Raw genomic sequence first — 27783 nt, 5'->3', positions numbered from 1 at the left:
AATTTCGAATTTTTAGAAACTGAAACCTAATTAAAGTCGGTTTAAAAATGATAAATTCAGCCAGAATTTTCGCCTTGGAATATTTTTTAGGTATATCAGTATAAAATAAAAAGCTCACCTCCTCCACTCTGATAACATAAATAAGGGAACCTCCAAATATTTCCAAGCCCCACGGCATAGCCTACACATGAAAGGAAGAAGTCTAATTGACGTCCCCAGTTCCCTCTTTCATTTTCTCCGTCAGCTAAACTACTACTGCTCACAGTGGATGAGGTGTCTTCAGGTGGTGGCAAAGGCACGGCAACGGATGATTTGGAGACGACACATGCTTTAAAACCATTAGGAAGAAGTCTGGTAGTTGTTTCTTTCTCTTCAGGGCTGGTGACAGCCTGAAATAAATTGCACCATGAAAAAAATTATTCATTTTTAAGATTTATTTCGTAGATTTCACCGCAAGCATCTTGCTTGATGATTGTTTACAACTTACAAGAATTTCAGTCCAAAATTATTCCGATAATTTTACTAATCATTAGGCTACTGAATTATATTTAAAAAAATTGTTTCGACTATTTAAAATGGTAACTGAATATTTAATGATTTATTCTTTAATGTTATAATTGTAATTTTTCGAGATATGCTAACTAAGAAAGTTAATTGAATGACATTGTTGAATGTTGGCATATATGATACTGACAATGATCGCATTGACAAAATTTTAAAATTCAAAACTTACCGATTATATTAAGGTAAGGGAATTATATTAATAAAGTGAGCATCTGTTAATAATAAATTTATTGTTTAAGAACAGCATTATAATCAAAGAATAGATTTGAAATTCATTAGAAAATTAATCACCGTATTCGAATTTTATTTTATTTTTCAAACTAAAATTTCATTTTGGCGAGTCGCAAGAACTCTTTTGGTATGGCATTGGCGTAGTGGGAAAAGCGTCGTAAATAGATTTTTTTCGTTCCCAATTAACATCGGTGACTTAGCAAAAGTAAATTCTATTATCTTTCGCCTGTTATCGCGCTTGAGTGTTTTTTCTTCATGTCACCCTGGAACCTCATAATACTGAGCCGTGATCAGACAACTAAGACGCCGAAACTTTCCAAACAGCTGGCAACTCCACACCAGCGGAAAGCACAATAGATTTAAAATGCACGTTAAGAAAGGATTTTCAGTATAACGAATATCTTACACCGAAGCCGAGATTAAGCTTCAGGAAGAAAATACATTTAAACATGCTTTTTTTAAAGATGCTTCTAATGCAAATCCAGCTCTAAAAAGTATCTTTATGATCATCAGCCAGGACACATTCAGCATGCTGGTTGTGACACATGAAATACTATTAAATTTTAAATCAAAATACATAAATAACATTTATAGTCATGAAACCATGGAATATTTAACTATGCAAAATATTATTATATATTTGCACACGGCCTAAAGAAACACCGGTACAGTGCAGAAATGAATACAATTTCTTTCGTAATGATAATGCAAGGCATCTGAGGTTTTTGAGTGCAAGCAAAAATTAATAAGAAACCAAAAGTTATTTTGAGGAAAATATAATCCTAAGGAAACAGTTATATTTTTAAGATTTCGCAAGAACGAAAAATATTTCTTTCCTTTTGCTGTTAAAAAAAAAGAGCAAAGTTTTCAAAAAATGCCCTTTTCTTAATACTGACTTCAATTCTGTATGGAGGACAAAGAATTTTATATTCGAAAAATCAGAAAAATTTCCAAATCAGAATATTTGAAATTTTAATCACTCTTGAATCGCAACCTCATTTAGTCCGAAGAATATTTTGCAATTCCCATGTATGCAAACAAACAAACAAAAAAATGTTGTATTGGTTACTAACAAAAATTATTAAATACACGTATTGAAAAAAATTTAATGTCTTTCTTGATTTTAAAAATATTTTCACAACTATTTAGCCGAAGATAAAGACGTTGAAATTACTAGATAAGAAAATTGCAAAAAATATGTTGAAGATGCTAGTTATTCATTGACAATAAACAATTTTTTAAAAAAAGGGGCAAATAACTGATTCGGCGAAGGGAGAATCACTATATCTTGAATGGCAACGTTACAAAGGTCAATAATTTTAATTAAAGTAAATAAAATTCGATAAATTCTATTTATGCAATAGGATTAACAAATATTATTCACTGTTTAGGAATCAAAGCAGCCTTCCATGTAAGGAGAATTTTTAGAAGCTGTCTAGATTTTGCTCCTTCAAATAACGATAGTAAATTTATTTTCCACAGATTTACGAAAAGGTGCCACGAGGCATTTCACAGAAGCAGAATCTGGTTTCTAACTAATCTTTGACTTAAAAACATATGCAATAAATATTTCTTTAAAAAAAAATCAATAATTAACCCTGAAGGAAAAAGTAGTTAGTAACCACAAGATGGATAAAGCTTTAATCGAGGGTCAAATCTCAGAAATCATTCAAAAACGTGGAGGACCAAGATGCTGATGACAACTGTAGGTCAAAATAATAAACAGTCTTCATTCTACTATAAAATAAATCAAAGAATGTATTACTTAAAAGACAAACTCTATGAGAACAATAGTCGCAAATTCAGGGTCTCGAATTTGAGATAAGATCATGTGCTCAAGAGCCTATACCATCTGTCTCCCGATTTTAAAGTTCCACAGTTTGAGTGCAGAATAGAAACTGTACGATAGATAAAAATGAACTTACTATCAAATGAGATAACGAATTTATCGTCTACAAATTTCATTTAAAATATTTAGGCATTATAATAGATAATAAAATAAGCTGGTAACCTCATGCAATAGAAAGAAAGACATGGAATAATATAAATAACTTTGCAAAACAGCAGGAAAAATTTGGAAAATAAGCAAGAACATCAAAAAGCTACTCTTTAAAAAGAAAAGTGCCTTATATGCGAATCAGGTGTACATTGAAACTGAGATTGTGGGTCCTAGCAATGATGTGGTGTGGAAAAAGTATTAATTCGGCTCTTATCCTTTTCAGTTCCTATTAACTATTCAATAGCTTTCAATAAATTCAAGAAGTCAAACTACCAAATTGAACCAACATTGAAAGCTGTTGTTAGTTTAGTCTTAATCTAACTAATTGCAGCAAACATTTGATTATTAATATTACCTTTTCCTCCTTTTTAAACGGTATAAATAAAAAAATCTTGGTAGTCTAAAATTAATAAAGTTACAGCACAGAAAAATCGAATTTTGGAGAAGGTATTTTTTTTTTAATTCAATATTCTTAATTTCTGAATGGTTTTCTCTATAAAATCATGTGAAATTTGTTTCGAAGTTGATTCTTTGGGAAGTTACATTGATTTTTATATTTGCATAATGCACATTTCAATGCTATTTTAAATCTTTAAATGCTAATTTCTCAAATTCGACGTCTAATAATTCAACATTTCTTGCGCAAAAAAAAAAAAAAAAAAAAAAAAATCTTGAGCAAAACCTCATAAATTAAAATTAATACATATAATATTCATATTTGGTTCAATAATTTCCCAATATGTTCTGCAGTTCCTGTATTACAGAATAAACGATCTGTTCTTGTAGAAAGATTTTGCAATAATTTTAATGCTTCAAAATTCGAAAAAATATTGAAAATTTTATGTTATTTACTGGTTGAATGCCAATATACATAGTGGGTAGAAATACATTCTATTGCTTAATTAAGGGACTAGGTAATTGCAGATTTTGAACAAATCATTTGAAAAACTTTTAAATGAGGTTTTTGCTTTATATCTTTTAATCTACCCCCCGCCCCACACCTTATTTTTCTTCCATTTTAAAAAATAAACTTTTGGCTTTAACTAGCATGTTTGTTTCATAGGTGTTTTTTTTTTTTTTTTATCCATTTTATGCAAAAATTCAAAAAATTACGTATTTTATGCCATTTTTCAAAAAATACATTACGAACGTAGTCGCCCGCCTTAAATACTCTATTTTACCTATTAAATGGTCTGAAGTTTTAAACTGGTCGAAATTGTAGCCAAGCTTTGAATAACTAATTCAAATACGATCATTTGGTAAAACAAGTTCAATCACTGTCGTTTTGTTTTACTTATTCATAAAAGTATTTTCAGAGTGATGAAATATTGGATTGATTTCATTTCCTACTAAGCATCTCGTTTTTCACATGCATATTATTTCTAAGAATTGATATACTACTGTGTTTTTCCAAGAAAAAGTGCTTTAGAAGCACGCAACAAACAAAGCAAACCATTTCATTGTCTTTGTAATAATGTTACAGTAATTTATATCCCACTTAGTGAAACCGCAACGAGGATCATTTCCTTTCCCAGAGAAGTATTTATGATCACAAATAAGTGAGCAATTTACGAAAGTGGGATAGATCGAAAGAAAAGTGTTTATTTATATTGTATTGTACTGAAGAAGCGGACAACATTTGAGATTTTTATTACCAAAAAAAAAAAAAAAAAATGCATATTCTTCCTCTTAGGAAATTTTGAAATGTTCATTTTAAGCATAAATAAACAACCCAAATACAAGAATGTACACAAGCATACTCCCATTAGTATACTTAAAAATAGATTTTTAAATTTTAAGTATATTCTTTTTTTATTTTAAGTGTTTTCTACTTCTAAGTATTTAATTTTTATCATCATTTTAAGTATTACAGAATTTTCATGTCAATTTTTTCCCCCAATTCCTTACCATATGACCCCACATGTACGAAACCAAAGTTTAATTGAATTGATAGATTAAATTACAATAAGTTTTGAAAATATTAAAGTAGGGCATTATTATCAAGAATACACAAAAATGCAAAATCTCAAAACAATAGCACAACAGAAGATGAAAGAAAATACAATTGTAAAATTCCATCATTAAAAATATGAAGCAAATCGAATTAAATAAAGGTGTGCAAGATGATCATCATTAATATAATTGTTTAGAGCTCGGTTACAAAAGTCACCAAGTACTAGGCTAAATACAATGCTATTTTGCATACATGTTATTTTGATTACGAAGAACCGATTTCTGAAATATTCCGCATTTTTCTAGCCAAGTGCAAAAATGAAGCTGAAAGCTGAATTTGTGCAGTAAAATAGGCAAAAAAAAAAAATTATATACAAGATCCTTTTAATCAACCTTATAGAATTTAGCACATAAATTTTAATCAGCTCCATTTGTTTCCATCCACATTCAACTGAAGCTTTGCACCTTTGTAATTCATTAGTTGATTTTAAAATTCAAAGGTAAATTTCTAACTTCACTTTTTTATTTCATAATTTTGTTGCAAACTATGTTCAATACAATTTTCTCGCACATGTTCATTCTTGCCATGCCTATTTCAATATAACATTGTTGACTGCAGAATGTAGCCTGTTTGTATCAATCTGTCTGACTTCCAGTGCTATAACATCCTTTAAATTGCTAAAAAAATTTACATTTCCAGGAGTCTATAAACTGTTTTAAATAACTTACAACTGGCGTTAGCTGCAATTCACATTTTTTTTCCAAAAGGAAAATTGTAAATGCAAAAAAAAAAAAAAAAACCCATATGAAACTGTTAAACGTCTCTGTGTTAAAAGGCCCATTAAATTTTAAACCCCCATACAGTTACCTTTTTGTTTCTATACCTATTTTACTGCTCAAATTCAGCCTGCAGCTAAACTTTCGCCCTTAGCCACGATAGTGTGTGTTTTTTTACATCATAAATCGACTTTTCATGGTTTAAATAGTACTTATATAAGATGGCTTTTCTTTGGCCCGGTGCTTTTTTTTGTAACTAAACTCTAAACATATTTTTTTAAATTACGATGAACCTGCATAAAAATTGTTTCAGTTTATATTAAAAATGTATGGCTTTCTTTTTGTAAAAAAAAAAAAAGCTTAAACGTCATTGTTTTTCCACGTATATCCAAAACAGAAGAACTACGACTTTTGTTTTGGGCTCATTTACTGTGCATGCAATAGTTGAATACATTCTTAAGAGCAAAATACGAAATCCACCAGTAACTAATGCTCCCCCCTCTCTCTTCCATAGTAATACAGTATCTGTGCAATAGAGAAACACATACGAAAAAGATAAAAGTATTTGTAAAACAAGTGTTCTCCTGTAATTTTATGACTTTCATCAGCAAAAAACTTGTTCATTTGTTTTTTATTATTTAAAAAAAGGCTTATATCATTATAAAATCATAAATAAATTCACGACTAGTTTAAAACCCTTTTTCTCAAGAATTCAGCAGAGTTTCATAGCTATTTAAGGAATTAATGATAGTAAAAAAAGTGCTATTATGAAAGTTAAAATTCAATGATTTCGGAGACCATACGAAGTCTTGTTACATTTTAAATTATTATTTAAAATCATTCATTTTAAAGTTCAAATGTATAATATTTATATTCAAAGTACAATATATAATAATATTTATATTCATTTTCAGTGGCAACTTTGGTGAAGAAAAAACAACTTGCTCTTTTTAAGTCGTTCAATCATATCAATGCATTTTCCTATTCGTCCCAATTGTTAGAAGATCACGAGTATGCAAATAAGTTCGACTCGATAAATTAAACGGGAATGGCCAGCGTTCCTTACAATAACACTATCCATCTTTAATTGACAACGATTTTTTTAAAAAATTATAATGAAAATTTCCACAAAAAAAAAAAAAAATCGACTTCCATATATAAAAAACCTACACTTGTCAGATGTTCATTTTTCAAAGGCAATTTCAATATATCAGTAAACTAATTAGTGTTAAAATTGCGCTACTTCTACTCTGTCTAAACACACAAGACACAAGATGAAGCAGTCAACGTTTTGCAAATAATATGCACTGCTAGCTGTCATTTTGTTCATTATGTAGTAAACTTCGATTACTTCAACTAATATGAAGTATTTTCGGGATCAATGTCAAGCTCAGAATACTTAAGATTTTTCTAAATTTATTTAAAGCAATTAACAGCAGATGGAGATAAGTAACTTAAACAAAAATAGCCCAAATTGAACTATAAGCTGTCAGAAAATAAAACATCGTAATAAAATAGTGGAACTTTTAGCTCAATTTCTTCTAGTCAATTATTTTCTAACCCAATTTCTACCACTATTTTAAATATATGTATTTCAATCAAAAGTTGTTTTTTTCCACTTTCTTCAAATAAGAAGGACTACAAGTTATGTGTTGTAAATATTTGTTTGATTACCAGAAAAATTATTAAACGCTTTAAAACTATTATCAGTAAACTTTACTTTGTTTGAGTATTAGATGCGAGTCTTCAAAACCAATAATCATAATAAAGTAACATCTTATGTATAATTGCTCTATTATACATCTTTTGCTTGTGCATTATTACATTGGAATTAGTGTTTAGTAACTCTTACATGAGTGATGTTTTATTTTCTTTCCTTTTATGAAAGAGGGCTATCATCTGTCAATGCAATAATCTACAGTAAAATTCAAGAAGCTCCACATGAGTACAGTATATAATACCGTGATCAAAAAGTACCAGGATTGTTATCATAATCTAAAGGTGTCACTTTATTGGTCAATCTTCATTGCATCTCCAACTCAAATTCTTTTCTACCAACGTATTTTGCATTCCTCAAAATATACCTTAAAGCTATTTTTGTGATTTCTGCAAGGTTCATAGGGATTTTTTTTAATCCCTAAGTAACCACAACTAGTTTGAACCGTATAAATAAAAAAGTCATATGGCGCAATATCAGATGGGCATGGAACATATAGAACTGCATTTGTTGAATTATTTTGTCAAATATTCACGAACAATAATAGTACAATGAGAAGATGAATTATCGCAATACAATAATATCGATGACTTGATCTCGCCACAATTTAAATCAACTTCATTGGTCAAGAACTAAAAAATATTCCTTATTAACAATTTAGACAATTGGTAGATTTCATGATGCTCAACACCACAAAAACTGAAGAAAATAGTCAACATTTTTGAGCGACTATAACCTGGTCATTTCGGTCTTAATACATCTTTCCAGCTCCATTCCTTTGATTATTGAACAATTTCAGTATCAAAAGAATATATTCAGCTTTTATCACCCATAACAATGCGTTTTAAGAATAAATCACCTTCAGAAATCATCTTTTGGGACCCTTAAATACGCTATTGTTTTTGAAACAAATTCAACATTTTTGAAACAACTCGAGATGAGATGCATCGCAAATCTAACTGATATCTCAAATCTGTTTGACAAGAATCAAATGATGTTAGAATATTTTCAATATTATTTTTAATTGTGAAACGATGATGATTGAGCATTAACTCTCTGATCTTACCATCCTGTTGATAATTCGGAAGGTCTATTAGGGCGTGATTCATCTTCGATAGATTCTTTGCATTCTTTAAGCATATTATGTTACTTAAACGTTCTTGCTCTCGATAAATAATCGACTTTTGAGGATTTTTTTTAAATATTTCAAACATTTTTGTGGGAGAAATTGCACAACGGAAAAAAAAATTCAATACATGTTCTTTGTTCAATTACATTCGCCCTTTTAGAAAATGGCAGATTCAAAATTTTATTTCATTAAATACAAATTTATTTTTAAAAGTATGAAATTAAATATTCAGTATTACCAGGTGTTTAAGACGTAAAAAATATTTGATAAAAGTTTTCGAACGCTTCCTTTAATATTGGTATTTGTAAAATAATTTAAGGTTGTGCAAATTGATAAAACTTTGAAGTAGTGAGAAAGTTATTAAATATGGTACAAATAGAAATATCATTTGCTTATTTTAGACATAAGACACAGTCAAAGATGGGAAAATACCACTAAATTACTTAGCGGTATTTTCCCAATTATTCCAGAAGATAAAAAGAATAAAAATATTTAAACATAGTAAAATTAAAATAAAATTTTAAAAAAAACTGATATTTTCAGTGGAAATAATTTAACAGGAGAATAAAAATTGCCTTATAAGCCCGAAATGCCAGTATCCACTATAAATCTTTTCTAAATTGACCACAAATCAGAAAAACTAGTGCAAAACAAAATTGGGCACGCTCGTATGTCTGAAACACAGAGCTACTGTTTGTTATTCTGGACTTTTCTTTGTTAATATACGGAAGTTCATTGCCTCTTGCTTTTTGTTTTTCAACTCGGCGTCTGTAAGAACCGAAACCTTGACTTGCTCGACAGGTCTACCCATGCCTTGTTGTTTCGAGTCAAACCAATTTTTCCCTACATAAAATAACTCCCGATGCTGCGAGAGCGTTTATTTTGAAAGAATAAAACTGTCTGCAGGCTTCTAAACTTAAGACATCTTTATGCTCCAGTGCAAGCGTTAAAAATTTTAATCGATATTATAAGCAGAGCTCGGGTAGATTTTAACAACTATTCAAAAGTAGAAAATTGAATAATTTCATGACATTAATAATAATTCTTAACATTAGAAAATTGAAGTTACTGTAAGTATAATTAATGCCAATTTCTTAACATTAATAAAATTGTTATTAATATTATAAAATTAAGATAAATGGCAGAAAAATTTTAGTTTTCTATTATAGATTTTCAAATAAAGTCAGGTAAAACACCAACATCTCGATCTTTTTAGAAAGGTATATTATATTGCACACACACACTATAACTTAGTAGCTTTGTTTTGGATGATTGACAGTTATTTTTATTTTGTCGTATACTAAGCACAGATAAAGTATTGTAATCGTTAAAAAATAGCAAGAATATGAAAAATAACGAGACTTTAACGAATCTCCACGTTTCAGAGTTCCCAAATACATATTGTTGGCATTATGTCTGTCCACCTGAGATCGCGATAACTCAAAATCACGTTGAGTTATATGAATGATATTTAGTATGTGATCATAAGACCAAATTTGTAAATGTTTATCAAGTTTTAAAGAAAATCCACCAAGATGAACTTATTTGGCTGTTCGAATACAAGTAAATTCCTTAACTGAAAACGTAAAGAGCTACATAGTACAAGAAAAAACTTAGTGCACTAGTTTAGCATTGAAAATGTAGATTCTTATCAAATTTTCAACCAAATCTGTCAAAGTGCTGAACTTTCGCATGCATGTAAACGTAATTCAAAAACGCAATATAAATCAATGAAATCAATATGATGACTACTGCAGTTCAGTGTCAAATTTTGGGATCAATCGGTCGGAAAAACCGCGCCCAAAAAAGCGTCTTCGTACGACAGATGTTCTATTCACACCAAAAATCTGCATCATACTAGGATAAATGCATTACTATCTAGTATTATAATTAAATTAGAATGCTATATTTATTAACGTTGAATTCTTTAAGTAGAACTGCCGTGTCTAAAAAAATTGTTCAGTTGTTACCTTAAAGTAGATTCAAATTGTTACTACAAAAATCTATTATATTATGCAAATAAATGCTGTATTAAAGTGTGAATTTCAACGTTTGCACTTCACTCCAACGAGAAATATATGAAATTTTTATATTTCGATTTGATAGAAAAGTTATTTCCACAAAAAAGTATTCGATTCGAATTTCGATCAAATCAGAAAGTATTTAGATACACAATGGACACAATAAGGATTCATTCGAAGCTTACTAATTACTCAACTTTCAACACTGTATTCTCACAGTCTGGGCTGGCCTGAGGGAGTTTCACATGGGTGAACAAAAGGCCCTGCGCTTCCGAAGGTCCCGCCTGGTTGAACAACTTTACAAAAAAAGCTTTTCAGTGTTGTTTATTAAATCCTAATATTTAAACATTTGAACGTTCTCGCATGATTTGAGCATTTTCACATTCGCAAAGCCGATGGTAAGATTCAGTGCTTTTATTCTTGCTAAGCCTCCAAAACAGTATGCATCCGACTACACATTTCTAATCATAATCGAAAATGCCATTCGTTTTAAGAAAAGATTCGAAATTTATCCTGAATATGAGACTTCATACGGTTTTATATAGTTATGACAATATTCACTTAGTTGAGTGAAGTCGATCATCTCAAATGTTGTAAAGGTTTAAATGCGCCTTTGTAAAACGACATTGATTACATTGATTTAATGAAAAAAAATTGTCATCGTGCATTACAATATTTTAAAATAACTTATATGAATTGTAATGAAATTTTGGTACTTTTCTGACAATTATATTGGCCTTACCATAGATGTGATGGGAATCGGTAAGATTTTTCTCAAAATTGAAAATCAAGTTGTTTGAGATCTAGCTTTATTCAAGAACGATTTATCTTCTGAAATATTTTCTATCTATTCGATTCGAACTATCCCGAAACTTAAATCATGATACATTATCAATGAATTTGCATTTCAAAATAATAATTAAAAAAAAATCAAATATTGTAATCTTATCTTATTAAACGCATAGCGAATCGCATTTTAAGAGTTCATGAAGCATTATAATAGTTGATATAATTACGATTATTAGCGCAAATTATTAGGTTTATAAAAATTTACTATGTTTATGTATTTCTTAAGTCCTTACTAAACCAATCTGCGCATTGTAATGAATAGCAAAATATAACGAATTTTATTGAATGAAATTGATTTTAAGGCTCACAATTCAGCTTTGCACGTGCTTCGCTTTTTTTCGATCGGGTCCTGTTTGCACAGTTACACAGATCATCATAGAATGAAGGTCAATCGATCGTAATAGGAAAGAGGACAACGGAGACGGGAATCTCATATTTCATAGCAACAATCACACCGAACGTTTTTTAGAATTATTTCGATTAAGATTCAAGAGATACGCGACTTCTTTTAATTTTTTCGACAGAAAATATATATAATTCCTCTGAGTTGCTTATTTGCATCCGAACCGTACTATTTATCAAGTTTTAAGCGATAACTTTGAGTTATAAAACGTTAAGTTATTTAAATATAAAAAACATACCAATGCAAAATTCTTTAAATACATTTCAATACGATAATTTTGTTTTAATTTGTATCTCGAAATAACGCATAGAATATTTTATTGAAAGAAAATTAAATATAGATCTAGTCAGTTTTAAAATCAGTGAAAAATTAATTTTTATGACATCCCGCAATTTTCTACCATGAAAATAATATTTAATATAAAGTTTGAATTCTAACACTAAAAATACAAGAAAATTTTGAATATTAGGGATTAATGTATTACTTCGTAGTAGGATAATAGTTTCGACATTTATTATTTCAATTATGTTTACTATTCAAAAATGAATGCAATATGTATCAATTCACATTAAATAATCGATTATCTGTTAAAAAGTCACATGTTAAATGTTCTTACAAGTTTTGATTTCAATTTTTGCCATCCCACACGTCACATAACACTGATTTTTTTGAAAATGGAAACTGACTAAAAATGGGATTAGGGATTTTAGCGTTGCGGCATATCTTTGGAAGTAGTGATATTGATTTAAATTAGAAATATTTGCGTTTCCTTTTGACATGGGGAATGTTTTGGTAAGGACATCGCAGTTTTCAGATGTGATCAGCTGAGGAGGACAACATCTGATCGGACAATACTTTCTCCAAACTTCTATATTACATGACAAGTGGCAACTTCAACAAGCTAATTCTCTTTTCTATACAACCGTACTACACTATACGAAAAGAACATTTATTTGCTGAAAAGGGGAATTTTAATCTTTCAGCTATCGATATAGACCAGCCAGTATCAAAAACTATTCTAAACTTATTTTGAAGGATAAAGTCTTTATACAATTCTAGTTGGATGCACCATCACATTGCGACTTTATATTTCTAATCAGATGTTAAATTCCATTATTGTTATTTTGATCCATATAGGAGTGAGAAAGTTATGTTTAAGAGTAAAATTTTTTAAATCTATTTTAACATAAATACAGATTTAAAAATAAACAAAAATCTGTCATTTGATGCACGAGTCTGACACTTCATTGCAGTATAGGGGGCTAATGAAACTTTGCAGTACATCAATTGTTCAGAACTTATGATTTTTAAGTCAAATGCTCAAAAAATACAGGGTAGCCATAAAAACTTTCTATTTAGAATTATCTATTGCTGACATGATGCATAGAATGAAAATTAATTTCATATACTGAAATGGGAAAAGCAAAAGAAAGGCGAATTCCGAAAAAAAAAATCCAAAAATCACCGACAGGAGATATGTTGACACTGTCGAAACCTAAACTAGTTAATAACTACAATGAACACCCGAAAAATGAATTTTGCAAAATGTCATTAATATTCAAAAAATAAACAATGCCCATACAGAAGTGAATACGACAGTTTTCTTTTGTTAATCAAATTAAGGGGCTTCTATATTATGCACAAGATATTACATCCAGTGCAAGATACTCCCCAAAGCTCACTTTGGATGTTCGCAACAATTTCAGTTATTGCATCGTCCGATACTGCTCTTGCACTATATATGTCTTATTCTTGCGATCAAGTTCCCTTCAGTTTTTAATTATAATGCTCAATGCTGCAACAGACACAAAGGAGGAATTCTAAATTTCCTTAAAAACGGTAGCAGAATTACACTAGTGTTAAACAACTTAGTGTGTAAACATACTAAGGTAAGGCAGGACGCATATTAAACATAAATCAACAGTCAAAAAGAATCTTCAGCTGAATATTATCGTAACCCCCTCCCTTTTTGTTTAAAAAATGAGATGCTGTCGTATACACATAAGGAAATTGCATTATCTATCTATATAGTGGAAACTTCTTACGTGACAGCAACAACAACATCTCTCACCATTCACTTCGGGAAACTTATTTTGAAATTTATCTTTATGCACCCTCTATAGTCCGTATATGAAATTTAGTTTCATTACATTGATTAATTTTAACTGCAGATGTCTCCAAACAAGGAGAGTTATATTGTGGCCACCTTGCAATTTGGTTATTTCAAACTTATGTACAAAAACTATCTTCGCAATTCATGGTGGTTTGAAGTACATCTCAAAGAAATCATTGGTTTTTGCAGTTTTAAAAAAACATCCTCCTAGCTGTTGAAGCTACAAGTTTGCAATCGAATTCTCATAGAAAGGATCTCCTGAAAGTTTTGCAGATAAAAATAAAACAAAAAGAATGGGAACTTGATTTTTGGTACGTAATATTTGAAAAAAGTGTACACGTGAAATTATTGATTTGGTCTGCCAGACTGAACCGAAATTGAACAGGTTAATTTAAATGTTGAACCAAAAATGGACTGGAATCGATTAGGTTTCCTGCGCAAGCGCAAAATCGCAATTCCGAAGGACAGCTTTAGCCAAGCTTCCTTGGGTGAAATGCGACGTAACTTAAAAATTCATAGGCGCATTTAATACAGACAGTAACCTTGTAATCATTCCCTGGATTATTTTTACGCTATAATATTCTAAGAAAGATTAAGTTAGCAAGTATCTGAAATAGTGAATTGTATATAATACTTGAAAGCTGCAGATGTTGATTATATATACATGTAAAGCTAAAACGTATATTTGGATTTTTTTTTTCAATATTGAACCTATTAGTTGAAAGTTTCATTCAGAAATAATTTGTAACTTGTTCAATGTATATTTAAATGCACGCAGTCCAACGTTTAATTATAAAATTCTACAGACTTAAAGAAAACATACCCTTTATTTAGGCAATATTCTCTTTTTCATGCAGAAAAAAAAGGCAATAGCCTTCACAGTTCATATTTCCTTAAATACAGGCAATGTATTGTAAAGATTTTCAAAATATTTTAAATTACAAAAGAGTAAGAATAGAAAAATAAAAACAATCAATTTAAGACAATCTTCAGGTCTAAATTTAAAATTCGTATGCTTGTCTCTCTTTATAAGAAAGCATAAATATGAATTTTAAGGCAAAGAGTCAAAGGATTCGTTAATTGTAAGGATTTATTTTAATTTAAAATTCATTATAATTTATTCAGAAATTGATATTTGCGCAATACAATCACTGTAGGGAAAAAAATTGTCTTATGACCCAGATTCACACATTCTCTTACTACAAAACAAACATTGGAGGCAAATAAGAATTTCCTTATTTATTAAAAAAAATAATTAAAATTTCATTGCTATTACAATTTTAATGTTTGACATGGTTAATTTATAGTATTAATATTGAAATTTCATTTGTTACAATATTAAAAAATGACAAATAAGGCTATCAAGTGCACGCATTTATTGCCTAAAAATTTTCATTTCAACGCTTTCGTTCTCAAGAACACCTGAATGCATTTTTCTCCCAGAAAGTGTAGAATATAAACTTATTTCAATTTTATTAAAAAATTCAATAAATCTGAAATTTTAAAGTGCAAAATTAGTTTCGTTTTGAAAGTATTTTTAAGAGAAAACGATTTACATTTATTATAATAAATTTTAATAAACGATTCAAAGTACAATAGACATGATAAATGTTTAAATTCCAAATTTAGCAGAATGGTGGTAAATAGGAGAAAATGATTTTCATTTCGAATTGCCAGGCTTTAAAAACTGTTTTCCATGCATATTGAAGCTTTCAATATAGTACTTAAGTATCGAATATTTTGAAAACTAGAACAGTTAATAAAGGTAGAAGTCCTAAACTCGAAACAAAATGCTATGCAAGCTATTTCAAATATGTGAAACATGGTACAAACTAAAATATGCATTTGAAAAAAAAAAAAAAAAAAAAAACAGTTACATGATACGTTTTAAAAAAAAAGATTCTGAATTTTTATATGTTGTTAAAAAGCCATTTTTTAACTACAAAAAAAATTCTTTCAGAAAAAATGACAAAAACGGAAATTGTTCCATAATGATTAACATGATTTCCCCAGATTTTTCGTCAGTGTCAATAAATCAAGTTGCGATGATCCAAGGTTTCTTCCAAAATTTCTAACAGCTACTGAGTTTTTATAATATTTAAGTAAACAATTAAAACTTTGACGTTAAATTTAGATCTATTCTTTATAGCAGTATGCGAAAATTGGCCCAATTACTATCACATTGAAAGAAATGTCTTGATTATTCAACTGTGTCCATTTAAAAAATGTTAAAAGCATCCTATCGCGTATTGTTGTTTATATTTTAAAAAATTAACCATAAGGAATGAGCCTGAAAACTATGGAAAAATGTAGGCAAGGTTGAGTTCATCTCGCAGACAGTGCGTATCGATCGGGATTTGCAGCTGGCTTGAAATACAAGCGCATGGAACAACGCTTGTATGAGATGCGAAAATTTTTAAAAAGTTATTTCTAAAAAACGCTTCAAACCAAGCCATCATGAACTTTTAATATTTGAAATACATTTTTCTGTACCAATTTTTTTACCGTTATAATTCTTTACTTAGTTTACAGAGAATCTGTATTTTCAGTTTGTTTCGAATTTTTTGTTTTTTGTTTTATTGATATATTGTTACACGACATACTGATGAAATACAATGTTTGCTTTTTACCGTCCGTCCGTCGTCTTAAACTGTATTTGACACTATAGGATGTGTGTAATGGTGGCAAGATTAGAAAAATTCTATGGTTCACAATCTTAGACGGAATGTATAATAATATAGATGCTGATGCTAAATAAAATAAAAGGTCGATATTGTAAAATATCGTGAATTTAAAAAAAAATAAATGAGTTAAATAAAAATGTAAATGCTAAATATTATTCCACTTAAAGCATAAAGTCCTTTAAGATAAAATAATATTAAATTGAACAGTAAATAAGGATCTCAAGATGAAGTACTTTTATAATTAGTGATTGTGATATGTTTAATTTTCCCAGAGCTATTTAGAAAAGTAGAAAGTCATTTTATCTATTTTAGCACAAAAGTAAATTTTAAACATAAATTTAGTAAATTAAACAGGCTATAAAAAGCGCAGATATATGCGAAAAATCAAAGGGAGCTTTGATTTATTTTTCAAAATCTTCTTACTGCCATCTGTGTGGCGTAATGAACTTTTAGTGATTAAAGTTTACTCAACTCAAAGGATTCAGTTAGGATAATATTCTTTCAGAAGTTCAAAGGCATTAAAGGCAAGTAAGATGATGTTACTTAATGAAGTTCTTGGATAACTGCTTGGAATGTTCTAACGGGTTGAAAACGATATTCTTCAAGTCATAATTATAATTACATGAAAAAAACTCGGAAGACTTCTGCAAGTAGTATCTGAAAGCGATGCTGAAACCGAATTTTTTTTTTTTTTTTTTTTTTCAAAATGGCAAATGAAGATAGACTAGAATAAAGAGAGCCAAAATGATTCTGAATGGTAAAAAATGTGACCTGAACTAAAATATTTGCAATGAGCAACCTCTCTGACATTCAAATCGGCTGATAAAAGCAAAGATATTCCTTGCATTGGTATCTTTTCTACTAAGAATAAAGATAAAGCATCTTAAAACATGTCATTTACAGAACTGCTAAACCTGACAGAAGCATATTATTTGATCAACCCATTGACCCCGGACAACACGGCGATAAAAACTTGTTCTACTTAGTTCTGTTAATTTCGGGGGGCAATGTCTCGCCGCTATTTTGCAGCTTTGTATGGGCAGGATGAGGTAACGCCATGCGCTTCAGGATATTTACACTTTTACTGAACAATATCATATATAGTAAATCTACATTTTTGTAACGCAACATAGCTTACAGAAAATTCAAATTAAAGTAATACTGCTTACTAGAAATTAATATTTTGTTAAAAAAATATATCGCTTTAATAAGAATTTTATTAAAACTCAAGTATTTCATACTTAGAATTAAATACTCCTGTGTGAGCTCTCCAGAGACAATTTCAGTGGGAATCTCAGTAGTATACTTGTAAAAAATATGACGATGTCAAAAGTTAATAATTCACCTAATAGAAATGAATGTTTTTAACAGTAAACTCGTCAATTCAATCGACATTGTTACTATATTATTTATTCGTAATTAATATGAATCTACTCTTGATTGAATAGTTCAAAAATAACGAAGCCAGTTTACCCGTCCTTTTCCTTGTTTTGACTACACAGACTTGGCTCCCCCCCCCCCTCTAATTCTGTCGATCATTGTTCATTGCGGGCGATTGCATAATACTACGAGTATTCGGTTTCTCATGTGTCGTTACTGAAGACAATACACGTTTAATATTCAGAATACAGCAGAAAAATTAGAGATTATATAAATAAGTCCAACAATACTCGGTTTAACATGCTTTCAAATATTTTTCAAATTCCTAATGGTCGAGGTAGTTTTCGAATGGTAGTTTTCGAGGACTAATTTTAAAGAGTGATGACAGGAAAGATTTAATTGATTTTAGAGATTTGCATTTATGTTAGTTTGCTTGAAAGTAAAATTCCGGCATGATAAGAAACGATTTGCAGTGTGCTGTAGATAACGAATTTTTAAATGGATGATAAGTTTGAAGTTCATCAAAACTGACTTTTGGAAGGTAAATAGTCCATTGCACAGGACAAGAATTTTTTCATTTTTGTTTTGTAACTATCTGGCTGAATTTACCGTCACCTTAAATTGTAATAACTGGAGGTGAAACTTAAAAATATTTTCCAATTCCTGAAAAAGCGTTTTTGGATGAGCTGGTGATAATGCAGTAAAATGGCATTATTTTATACTACTTAAATAAATTATTTCCGATCTTATTAAAAGTTTTTAAATATTTATAAACGTGGCTTTACTTAATACAATATTAGTGTTTTTTTTGAGAAAAAGCCAATATCTTTTGTAAATAATAAGTTTTGTGAATATAAATATGCAACAGGAATGTCAACCACTGACAAGTGGAAATTGAATTCATCAAAAATTCCTGTAATTGAGTGTGATATTTACTTTTGATCGGTAAAAAAACGTGAAATTTTTAACTGCTAATTATATGCAACCTTATATTAATTATATGAAAACAATGATAAGCCATTTTTAAGATATAAGGATCAATACAGAACGCTCTCTATCCATGAAGTACCAGACAATTTTTGGATTTTAGACATACTGTAATACAATGGATGGATCACCGAGAAGTAAGGAAATCTTTCATTCAGCTAAAGTGTAGTTTAATATCAAATTTAAATTCTGTGCGGTTCTTTTTCAGGAGTTTATATTTTGCTTAGAGATTTATTAAATGTAAACAGATCTCTATGATGCCACTTCGAAAATGAATCTCATGTGATCATTAGTAAAAGAATCATCTGAAACGTTGGAAATAGCACAAATGAAATTTCTACTACACTAAGTGTCGGAAATTTGCTTTTTTTTACGGATTGCTTTTTTAATTAACGCAGATTTTAAATAGAGAAAAGGGGAAGTATTTTCTTGTATACTTACTTAATATCGTGTGTTTTATGCTTCACGGCATATATTTTGGAAGTGTTTCTTTAGCCAAATTCTAGGCCATTTATTTATATTTTTGAGTTCAGATACACATGAATAGACAACCCTTCGATAGATTTAGTTGAAATCGAAAAATTCTGACATTTTGCATCTGTACTACGCGGTGTGAATTATTGTGCTCAACTGAACTGAATAGATTTCGTCAATAATTTTATTACAACTTCCAGTAGATTATAGGACCAGTAGATGTTAATTATTTTTTATGAAAGTGACAGTTATTAATGCCCTTATATAATAAAGATCTTACTTTTAAAATATTCAAAAAAAAGTTTGCCTCCAATTAGTATGAACCTTTGCTGTAAGGGTAAATTAAGATAAGTATTCAGTACAATTTAACCCTTTCTAGGGCTGTGGGAAGTAGGCTTCCAACCAAATTTATCACTCTTTGTATGAAATTATGTAGGTTGGCATAAGTTCTGACAAATTTTTTTAGTAAGTCAGAAACTTAGATGCTTCAGTTCTTTATCTCAGACAAAATGATGTGTCTTGATTTGTTAATTATTAATTAACCAAATTAATTAATCAAATTAAATTTATCTAATAAGCTAAATGAATCCCTTTTCTTATTCTAATTTCAAGCCTAAAAATATTTTAACATAATATGATTAGAAAAAAATGGCCCTTTAAAGGGTTAAACAAAGTTGACTAAATTGTCTGAAAGCTTATTTAAATAAATAACATAGCATAAAATTCTATTTGAAAGTCAGAAAAATTAGGAGAAAAAAACTGGATGACACAAATCAGACGTGTAAAAAAAAAATTTTTGAAATTAAAATCATGCATATACCATGCATATAACAAAAACAAGCGTGTACACACACACACACACACACACACACACACACACATACGTTCACGAATACCTTATATGCGTAAATTTAATGAATAAATATTGAATAAGTGATTTCATGTAACCCTACGAATCATCAAAACCAAGATTTCTTATTTAGATCTTGACAAATGACTTTTATATACAAATTCAACAAATATAAAAGTATTCTATGCAAATGAAAACCATTCGCAAACTTTCTATTCTCTACAAAAATAATAAAAAACAAAAGTAATTTTAAAAAAATACCAAATGCGATTTCCCCGAATGAGTGGCAAGTCATGCATGATATACTGCACATTTAGGCATGAAATATCTTTAAAAATGAAATTGTGGGCTTTCATTTCTAATTTAAACATTCTTTATAATTTTTTGAATTCAGAATACGATAGCTTATGGTTTTAATAATGTCACTTTTTATTGAAATACAATTTCTTTAAAAATCTATAATTCTGAAAGCGTTACACAACGGATATTTTTAGAACTCTTCTGGACAAAATAATCAGATTCGATTTCTACACATAAATGATTTTTATACTGCTGTAAACCATAAATTGTCATTTTTAATTATTAAAAAAGAATTCAATAATTCAATACAACTAATTTAAAATCTTTAAATGACAAATAATGAATCAAATGAATTACCTTTGGAGATCTTTTCGCCGACATAACAGATCGATGAATTGGTTCCTCTGGAATATTGTGGAAAGATGCAACTTGCTGAATGGGGGAAAGCAACGAAGTGCGGCAAGGGAGCGGGTGGCACGGAGTATTACTGCTGGGAAGACCGCCAAATTATTTCGCCAAGCTACGATTCACCCTTTGTTTGATGAGTCACAACTTAAATGCGCCAACTACTTTCGCCAAACATATTTTTTGATTAAATCCATGCGCGTGCTCAGTTGATTGAAATGATTCATTATTTAGTTTTTAATAAGAATTTTTTTTTTTTATTTTTGATAAATAAATATTTTTAATAATTGAAGGGAATATACTTTCTATACTCAATTTACTAACCGAATTCATAAATATTATCGCATTCTTGTAATTTATATTGAATTATTAATCAAAGTTAATGATACTTTTTTTTAAAGATGGCAAGTCTCTTCCAAGATTTATAAAGTAATTCAAGAATTTTTGAAACACGGTCTTGGAATCTTTAAGCATCCACAAAGAACTCGAATTCCGTTTAGAATTTTTCTTTGTTATATACTCTGATAAAGCATTTAAAAATCATTTGATTCTCAAAGATGAGACGCTGTCATTAAAATTTTTTCATCTTTATTCAGTGGTTGTTTCGCTCTTCAAATCGTTAGGTTTCTGTGACAGGAAGTTTTCTCTGGGTTGTCTGCAATATCCTTCATATATCAAATGACATTGCAACTTCATAATAAAACAGTTGTCGATTATAGAAGACTATGTAATGACAAGAGTGGATTTTAATGTGGATCCTTGAGAATTAAAATCTTGATGGCTGTCTGAAATTATCATATATATGTGCTTATAAATTTCGACTTGTTAATAAATACCTTTTAAAATGATTTTACTTTTTTAATGATTTTACATACTTTTAATCCTTATAATTATTTTTATTCATAATAATTGCGTTTTATATTTGCTTTGTCATAATTTTTTTTATTTAATCAATCCTTATTGGCAGATAAAATGTTTTGATCGCAGTAATTTTAAATTTATATTCGGAATTTGCTCATATAAATATTCAAATAAAAATTCTATTCGGCGTACCAAAAATGAAAGTGTCTTTTTATAAAAATTACTTTGAATATTATAAATAATTAACAATTAATTTTTCCATAATATTCAATCAGTTCTCAAGATTAGAAAGGGATTATTTTTAATATTAATTATTGAAATATGATAAAAAAATGATAAAAACAAGAAAGAAAATATTACTAAATCGTCAAAGCAATATAATCAATGCTTCTTTTCTTTTGTTTTCTTCCCTTTTTTTCTCTTGAAAAATCGGTTAGAAGCAATTTTTAATTTATTTAAATCTTTTGGATGCGCGAATTCATTTACAAGAGGAAAATGTTCCTGAAAATTATTTACAAAATTATTTGGAACTTCAAATATCAAAATAGAATAAATCAGAAATATTTTTTCAGGCGATTCCAAAAATTACAAGAAGTTCAGTTTAGTTATATTAACGTCCCGTTTTAAAGCAATACTGAGGCTATTTTGGGGCGGGCCTAGTAATTTGGAACCGCTGTCAGATGACGAGGACCCCACCTGAGCTGGTGTCCCCCTCTCCAAACTTCCACACCACAAACTTTTAACTTTTTTCTACATTTTAGTCTTTAATTTATTATTCGTCATTATAAATATTATGTAATCTTGAAATCATTTTTTGTTAATTCACTGGCACTGGTACGGGACCAAAATTTAATTGATGTACTCGATTTACTGATTATTAAGTTCTAAAAATATTAAAATAGTGTTTTGCCACTGATTAGGCACAAAAGAAACAAATTCTTAACTGAGGTACATCATTCAGTAAATGAAAAATTGATTACTATATTCCATCTATACGAATATGAAACAAGCTAAGTTAAACAAAAATGTGTTGACTTAACTTAAATAAACAGAGTATTTCAGAATATATATTTATAGAAATTGAAAAATATGTATGACATGGGAATTCCATATTATTTTTAATAACGTTGTTTATTTATTTCGTTGCTAACTCTTGTCAAGCGTTTCAGCTTACAAATAGTAGAGTCACCCTATGCTTTCTCTTAATATAAAGATTATACACCAAAAGAAATAACTGATTCAAAGTTTATTAGAGCATGAGCCAGACGTAGCTATATCATTCAACTCATGGTAAAATACTGATTCGAGAGAAGTCTCAAAATGCATGTTTCACACCATCCTCTGGGGTGATAAAAATTAAGACGTCTTATTGCTAAATATTTTCAATTACACTTTAATTATTTCATGGCCATATGCTTCCTATTAAAAAAAATGTAATAATCCTTATTGCATTTTCAAGCACATTCAAAACTAGTTTTTCTCTTCACCACCAGCAGCTTAATATGTTTATTTACAAAACAACCATGTAAAATATCTTAGAGGTCTCCAGAAAAATTTAGTAAAGTATTTGATTCTAGTATGCTATAATTTTGTAAATAAAGTGAAATATTAGAAATTGCATTAAAAATTTATATTTTCGTAAAAATTAATAAATTTATTCACAATGATTTTACTTTCCTTGGAAATATCAATAACTGAAATTAGTATTCATATCAGCCTAAACTGAATATAAGCAAAACAATTCTAATATTTCTGCTTTATATTTTTTCATTATTTTTGCTACATAAAAAGTATTTGCAGGAATTAGGAAATTGTTATTCGGGGTTTTCAGTTTAAAAGAAATCTTTTTCATTTTGCAATAGACTTCTTCATCTCCATATATGTACAATTGTGTCTGATTAAATAGCATTATAAAACTATAGATAATAAAATGAGTTCGTAAACTGTACAAGTGAAATACAAATTATATGATGAAATGATTCGAAATATCGATACAAGAAATCTTTACATAAAAATTATATTAATAGATTTATTTAAACTTAATTCATGTTGTCAATGTATTGCTTAGTGCTGGTTAAATTTTATTATGAAGGTGAGTTTTTGATAGTTTTCAATGTTAATACAACAATAAATGAATAATAATATAATAGTAAGAGCCTTAGAGTTTATTAAAAAAGCAGCAATATTTTTTATATTATTAGGAATCTTGAAATGAGTTTTCTCATAATCACTATCAGGTAGCGTACTAGCAGGAAATCAAAATTTTAATGAAATAGATCGATTAGTTGATAATTAAAAATTATTAAAGCAATTTATTTTCATTAAGAATGAGCAAGTATACAAAATTTCAATTATCCAGCATATCAGAAGGAGCGTGAAAAGTTGATTACAAAATTCCAACTTTACGAACATGAAACAAATCAAATTAAACTAAAACGAATGGGGGAAAAAAAAAAAAGATTGCGGAAAAGAAAGACCTTGCGGAAAAAGGGAAGTATCCAATTTCCTGTATTATTCTTGCCCTTTCAAAATTTGTATTCTAAAAAGATTTCTCAGCCTACATTACATATTGTCAGAGATTAATTGAGACCTTAATGTACCAGAGAATTTGGCATAAAATGCAGTACTTGGCTCTCATAATTGTAAAATAAATTTAATAGTATTGTTTTCACGCCTCTCAACACTTCTTTTAATGTGAAATTGCGCTTTTTATTAGAATTATACTAGATATATTAAAGTGATAGGAACGTCTGTTTCACCTGCTAGTCCTGTTCACCTTCTTTTTTGTCTTGGCGCTTCTTATAAGCAGCTGCTGGTTGAACGGGACTTTCTGCAGATTTATGAGGAACTGACACGACGGGGCCTCCTGGACCTGGTCTAGGCTTTCCTTCTTCAGGGGGATGTGTAACAACAACAACAACGTCTGTTTCGAAAGAACAAGATGGTTGCAAAAGGAATTATTGTTATCTCTTTAAAGAGAAAGCTAACTCTGTAGCCGTTTCAGCTTACTAAGACTAGAGTTGATGGGAGATTTATCCCACCAGTTTCGGGTCTTACTTTATCTGTATAAAATTGCAGACATTCTTGTATCGCTTTTAATGTAAAATGCATTGGTTACTAAAAATAACAAACTCAAAATTGATAGTAACTTAAAAGTATGAGAGCAAATTGGACGAAACTTGTTGATAATATTTATTGCACTACGTGCAATTAAGAAATGCAAAAGAAAAAAAATATGTATAGTATTTACAATATGTGATATCAACATATGTATAAAATGTTCTAAATTCGGATATACAAATTTAATCCAAAGAAATTTCTCAATAGAGAGCAGGATCATCCCGAACAACAGTACAAGCTTGGCAAAGATGTTTCATGCTATTTATAATGTTGTCGATCAGTTAATTTCATAGGTAACAATGTCCATTAATCACGTAAAATATCTGAAAGTTCATGAAGGGTTTAGGGAGCTGGTTGGGGACTATCAAAATATCTCCTTAGAATGCCTCCTACCCACAGTGAGATGAAGGATGAAAGAGCTTCTGGCAATTACATTTGAGCAATTGTTTCTTTTTAAAGAAATCGGTGCACAAAGCGAGCATTGTGAGGAAGACCGTTTCCTACTTTCAAAATGAAGATATCGTCAATTGTGCCAGCATGCAGATGAACAATAAGATTCAGTAAGTCGTCGCTGTAACTTTGATCAATGACAGTTCCATTGTTTCAACAGATATTGGTCTGTGCTCTCACCTAAAGATACTTCTCCCCATAAAAGAACAATCCCTCCCATATAGACAGAAGATAACAAATGTTTGCTTTCTCCATGTGTAAATACGTTGAAACTCACTCTGTAGAGCAAAGCGGGATTCAGTGGACTAAACAAATCTCCACTGATTTTCAGTGGAGATTTGTTCCAGTACAAATACAACTATGTGTTCAACTCAAACAAGCAAACTTCAATTCTTCTTGAAGCGGGACGTAAGCGAAATGCACAATACCTATCGTTTAACCTATAGACTTCCATGCAAGCTTCTGCATACTTTCATGCTTATATTGTCTTTCCTATAGCAGAAATAAGCACGAATCTCAGGTGATATTCCTGTTTGGTTGCGACGTGCACTAAGTCACATGTACCGGGCATCTGAAGAAGTGGTAACTTTTGGAAGAATTTAAGAAACCAGTAATTAAAAATTTGTACAACAATCATTTCACTCCAGAATGTTTGACATTTAATCATCTTGATTGACATTTAATAAGCCAATTTCAAAAAGTGTTTTGAGACAGAGTTGCTTTCGCTAAATATTACAGAAAAAAATGTAATGCTGCTTGTTAGAAAAGTATTTGTTGTATTATAAGCATTTTGACGCCGCCTTTTATTTTAGGTATCTGCGTCCTGTAATTTACTTTATGATGCGACGCAGTGAGCTAGAAACGAAGTTGGTTTCGTACTGCTAATCACTAATTCTGAAATTTGTAAGTGAGATTTTATCAACAGGTTTTTCAGGAAAGGGTTATTTTTAAAATACAAAAAATAGAAGTTTTGAAGAAAAAAAAATAGAATTGTTAAAATAGAATGATTAAAAAGTATTTGCTAACAGCTTAGATACTAAATACAAATTAATTGACAATTATATCTTATTGAATAATCACTTATTATATAAGACAGAACCAAACAAATACACGTATGGGAAGGTAAATAAGATAATAAGGTGCGCCCTCTCAAAATGACAAAATTTCTGTCTAAAATGAAATCATGTTGACCGTCAATGCTGTCATAGAAGTCAAGTTTTCATTTAATATTTAGCATCACCTGAAAGAATTCATTATTAATTTTATATAGTGCAGCTAAGCAAGACATTGAATTATGTTAGGCCGCAGAAGTATCAAGGATCATTCTAGATATAACGATGACCTTATAGGCTTTACAATATATTTATGAATATCTTCCCGAAGAAAAAATCATTTAAATCGTGTCATAAATAAAGAATTTTTGTATGACACGATTTGTCAGTCCATTTTCTATGACAGTAATTTGATATTTTCTGGGTCAAGCTTTCTATTTAATACAACCTTACCTGACTGGGAAATTATTGTAATTATGGATGTAACTATTAATTGTTTGTATTTTGATCAAAATAACAGGGAACGAATATCTTGTATCTCATCACGTGAAACTTCCACTGGTTCTAGAGACCAACAATTCATTTGTAGTGATCAGTTTCAATAGTCGGAAGGGGAGTAATGTTCAAAGTCAGAGGAAGGGTCAAAGGCCGCAAGAACCTATTTTCTCTTGATCGTTATCGCCATTAAACCAACTCTTTCCCTTCATCATCTGCAGTATTTTGCATTCTATTCAGTCAGCTGTTGCTAGAGAATATTGTCAGCTTCAAGATGAGCAATCGTCGCGTGTTGAATTTGAATGAAAATGCAATATTCTGAAAGAATATAATCAACTTCCCAATTAAGAGCGAAAAGCTGCGAGTATGTTCCCAACCATTGACATAAAAGTGATAGTGAGTCTGTAGTCCGGAAAAACGACAGTTTGAGACGTAAACAAAAGCAATGCAAGAAGAATGAATACGTAAAAGACGCAGGAGTTATTTCTCAAAGTGTCTAAAACGGTTGCATGCGTGAGTAGTCGATAGAAAGGCCCCTAAATCAGCAAATAAATTAATAAACAATGAACAAGCACAATTTTCCAGCTTCTGATTTCGCTGATGGATGTAAAAAGAGAAAATTGCTTTTGTGAAACCAGTTTGTAAATAACTAAATGTTAATCAAGGATAAACCAAGACATGGATTAAAGAAGGATAGCTGAGTTTGATCGCTGAATATTCACCACTAGTTCTGTTACATCGGACGAGACAGGATTTTATTACATAGTTCCACCTGAATACACATACGTTTTCATAAAAAAAAAAAAAAAGCGAAAACATGTAAAATGCGTGTAATTGTTTTGTGCTGTATAAGTATGACTCGAGAGAAAATAAAATTGCTGATCATCGGTAAAAGTAAAAAATCGCAAAGGGGTCCACGAAAATGTGTAAGTCCTTAATAGTCAATTACTAAGCAAATTTCAGTGAATG

The 27783-nt window shown here is 29.7% G+C and overlaps 1 protein-coding gene across 1 annotated transcript in view; it reads right to left on the bottom strand.

Moving 5' to 3' along the window:
* The window catches only part of LOC129960020 (sodium- and chloride-dependent glycine transporter 1-like), a 39334-nt gene extending 18437 nt beyond the window's left edge, over positions 1 to 20897 (bottom strand). The window contains exons 1-2 of the mRNA XM_056073024.1: positions 20789 to 20897; positions 119 to 389 (exon numbers count right to left, since the gene is read on the bottom strand). Of these exons, the coding sequence (XP_055928999.1) occupies positions 119 to 389; positions 20789 to 20812 (295 nt within the window). The 5' untranslated portion in view covers positions 20813 to 20897. The remainder of the gene's footprint in view (positions 1 to 118; positions 390 to 20788) is intronic.
* Between the last annotated feature and the right edge of the window lie 6886 nt (positions 20898 to 27783).

This window comes from Argiope bruennichi, chromosome X2, assembly GCF_947563725.1.
Source record: "Argiope bruennichi chromosome X2, qqArgBrue1.1, whole genome shotgun sequence".
Taxonomy (NCBI): Eukaryota; Metazoa; Arthropoda; class Arachnida; order Araneae; family Araneidae; genus Argiope; species Argiope bruennichi.
Note: the sequence above shows the minus strand (reverse complement) of the source record. Positions and strands in the feature narration are given on the sequence as shown.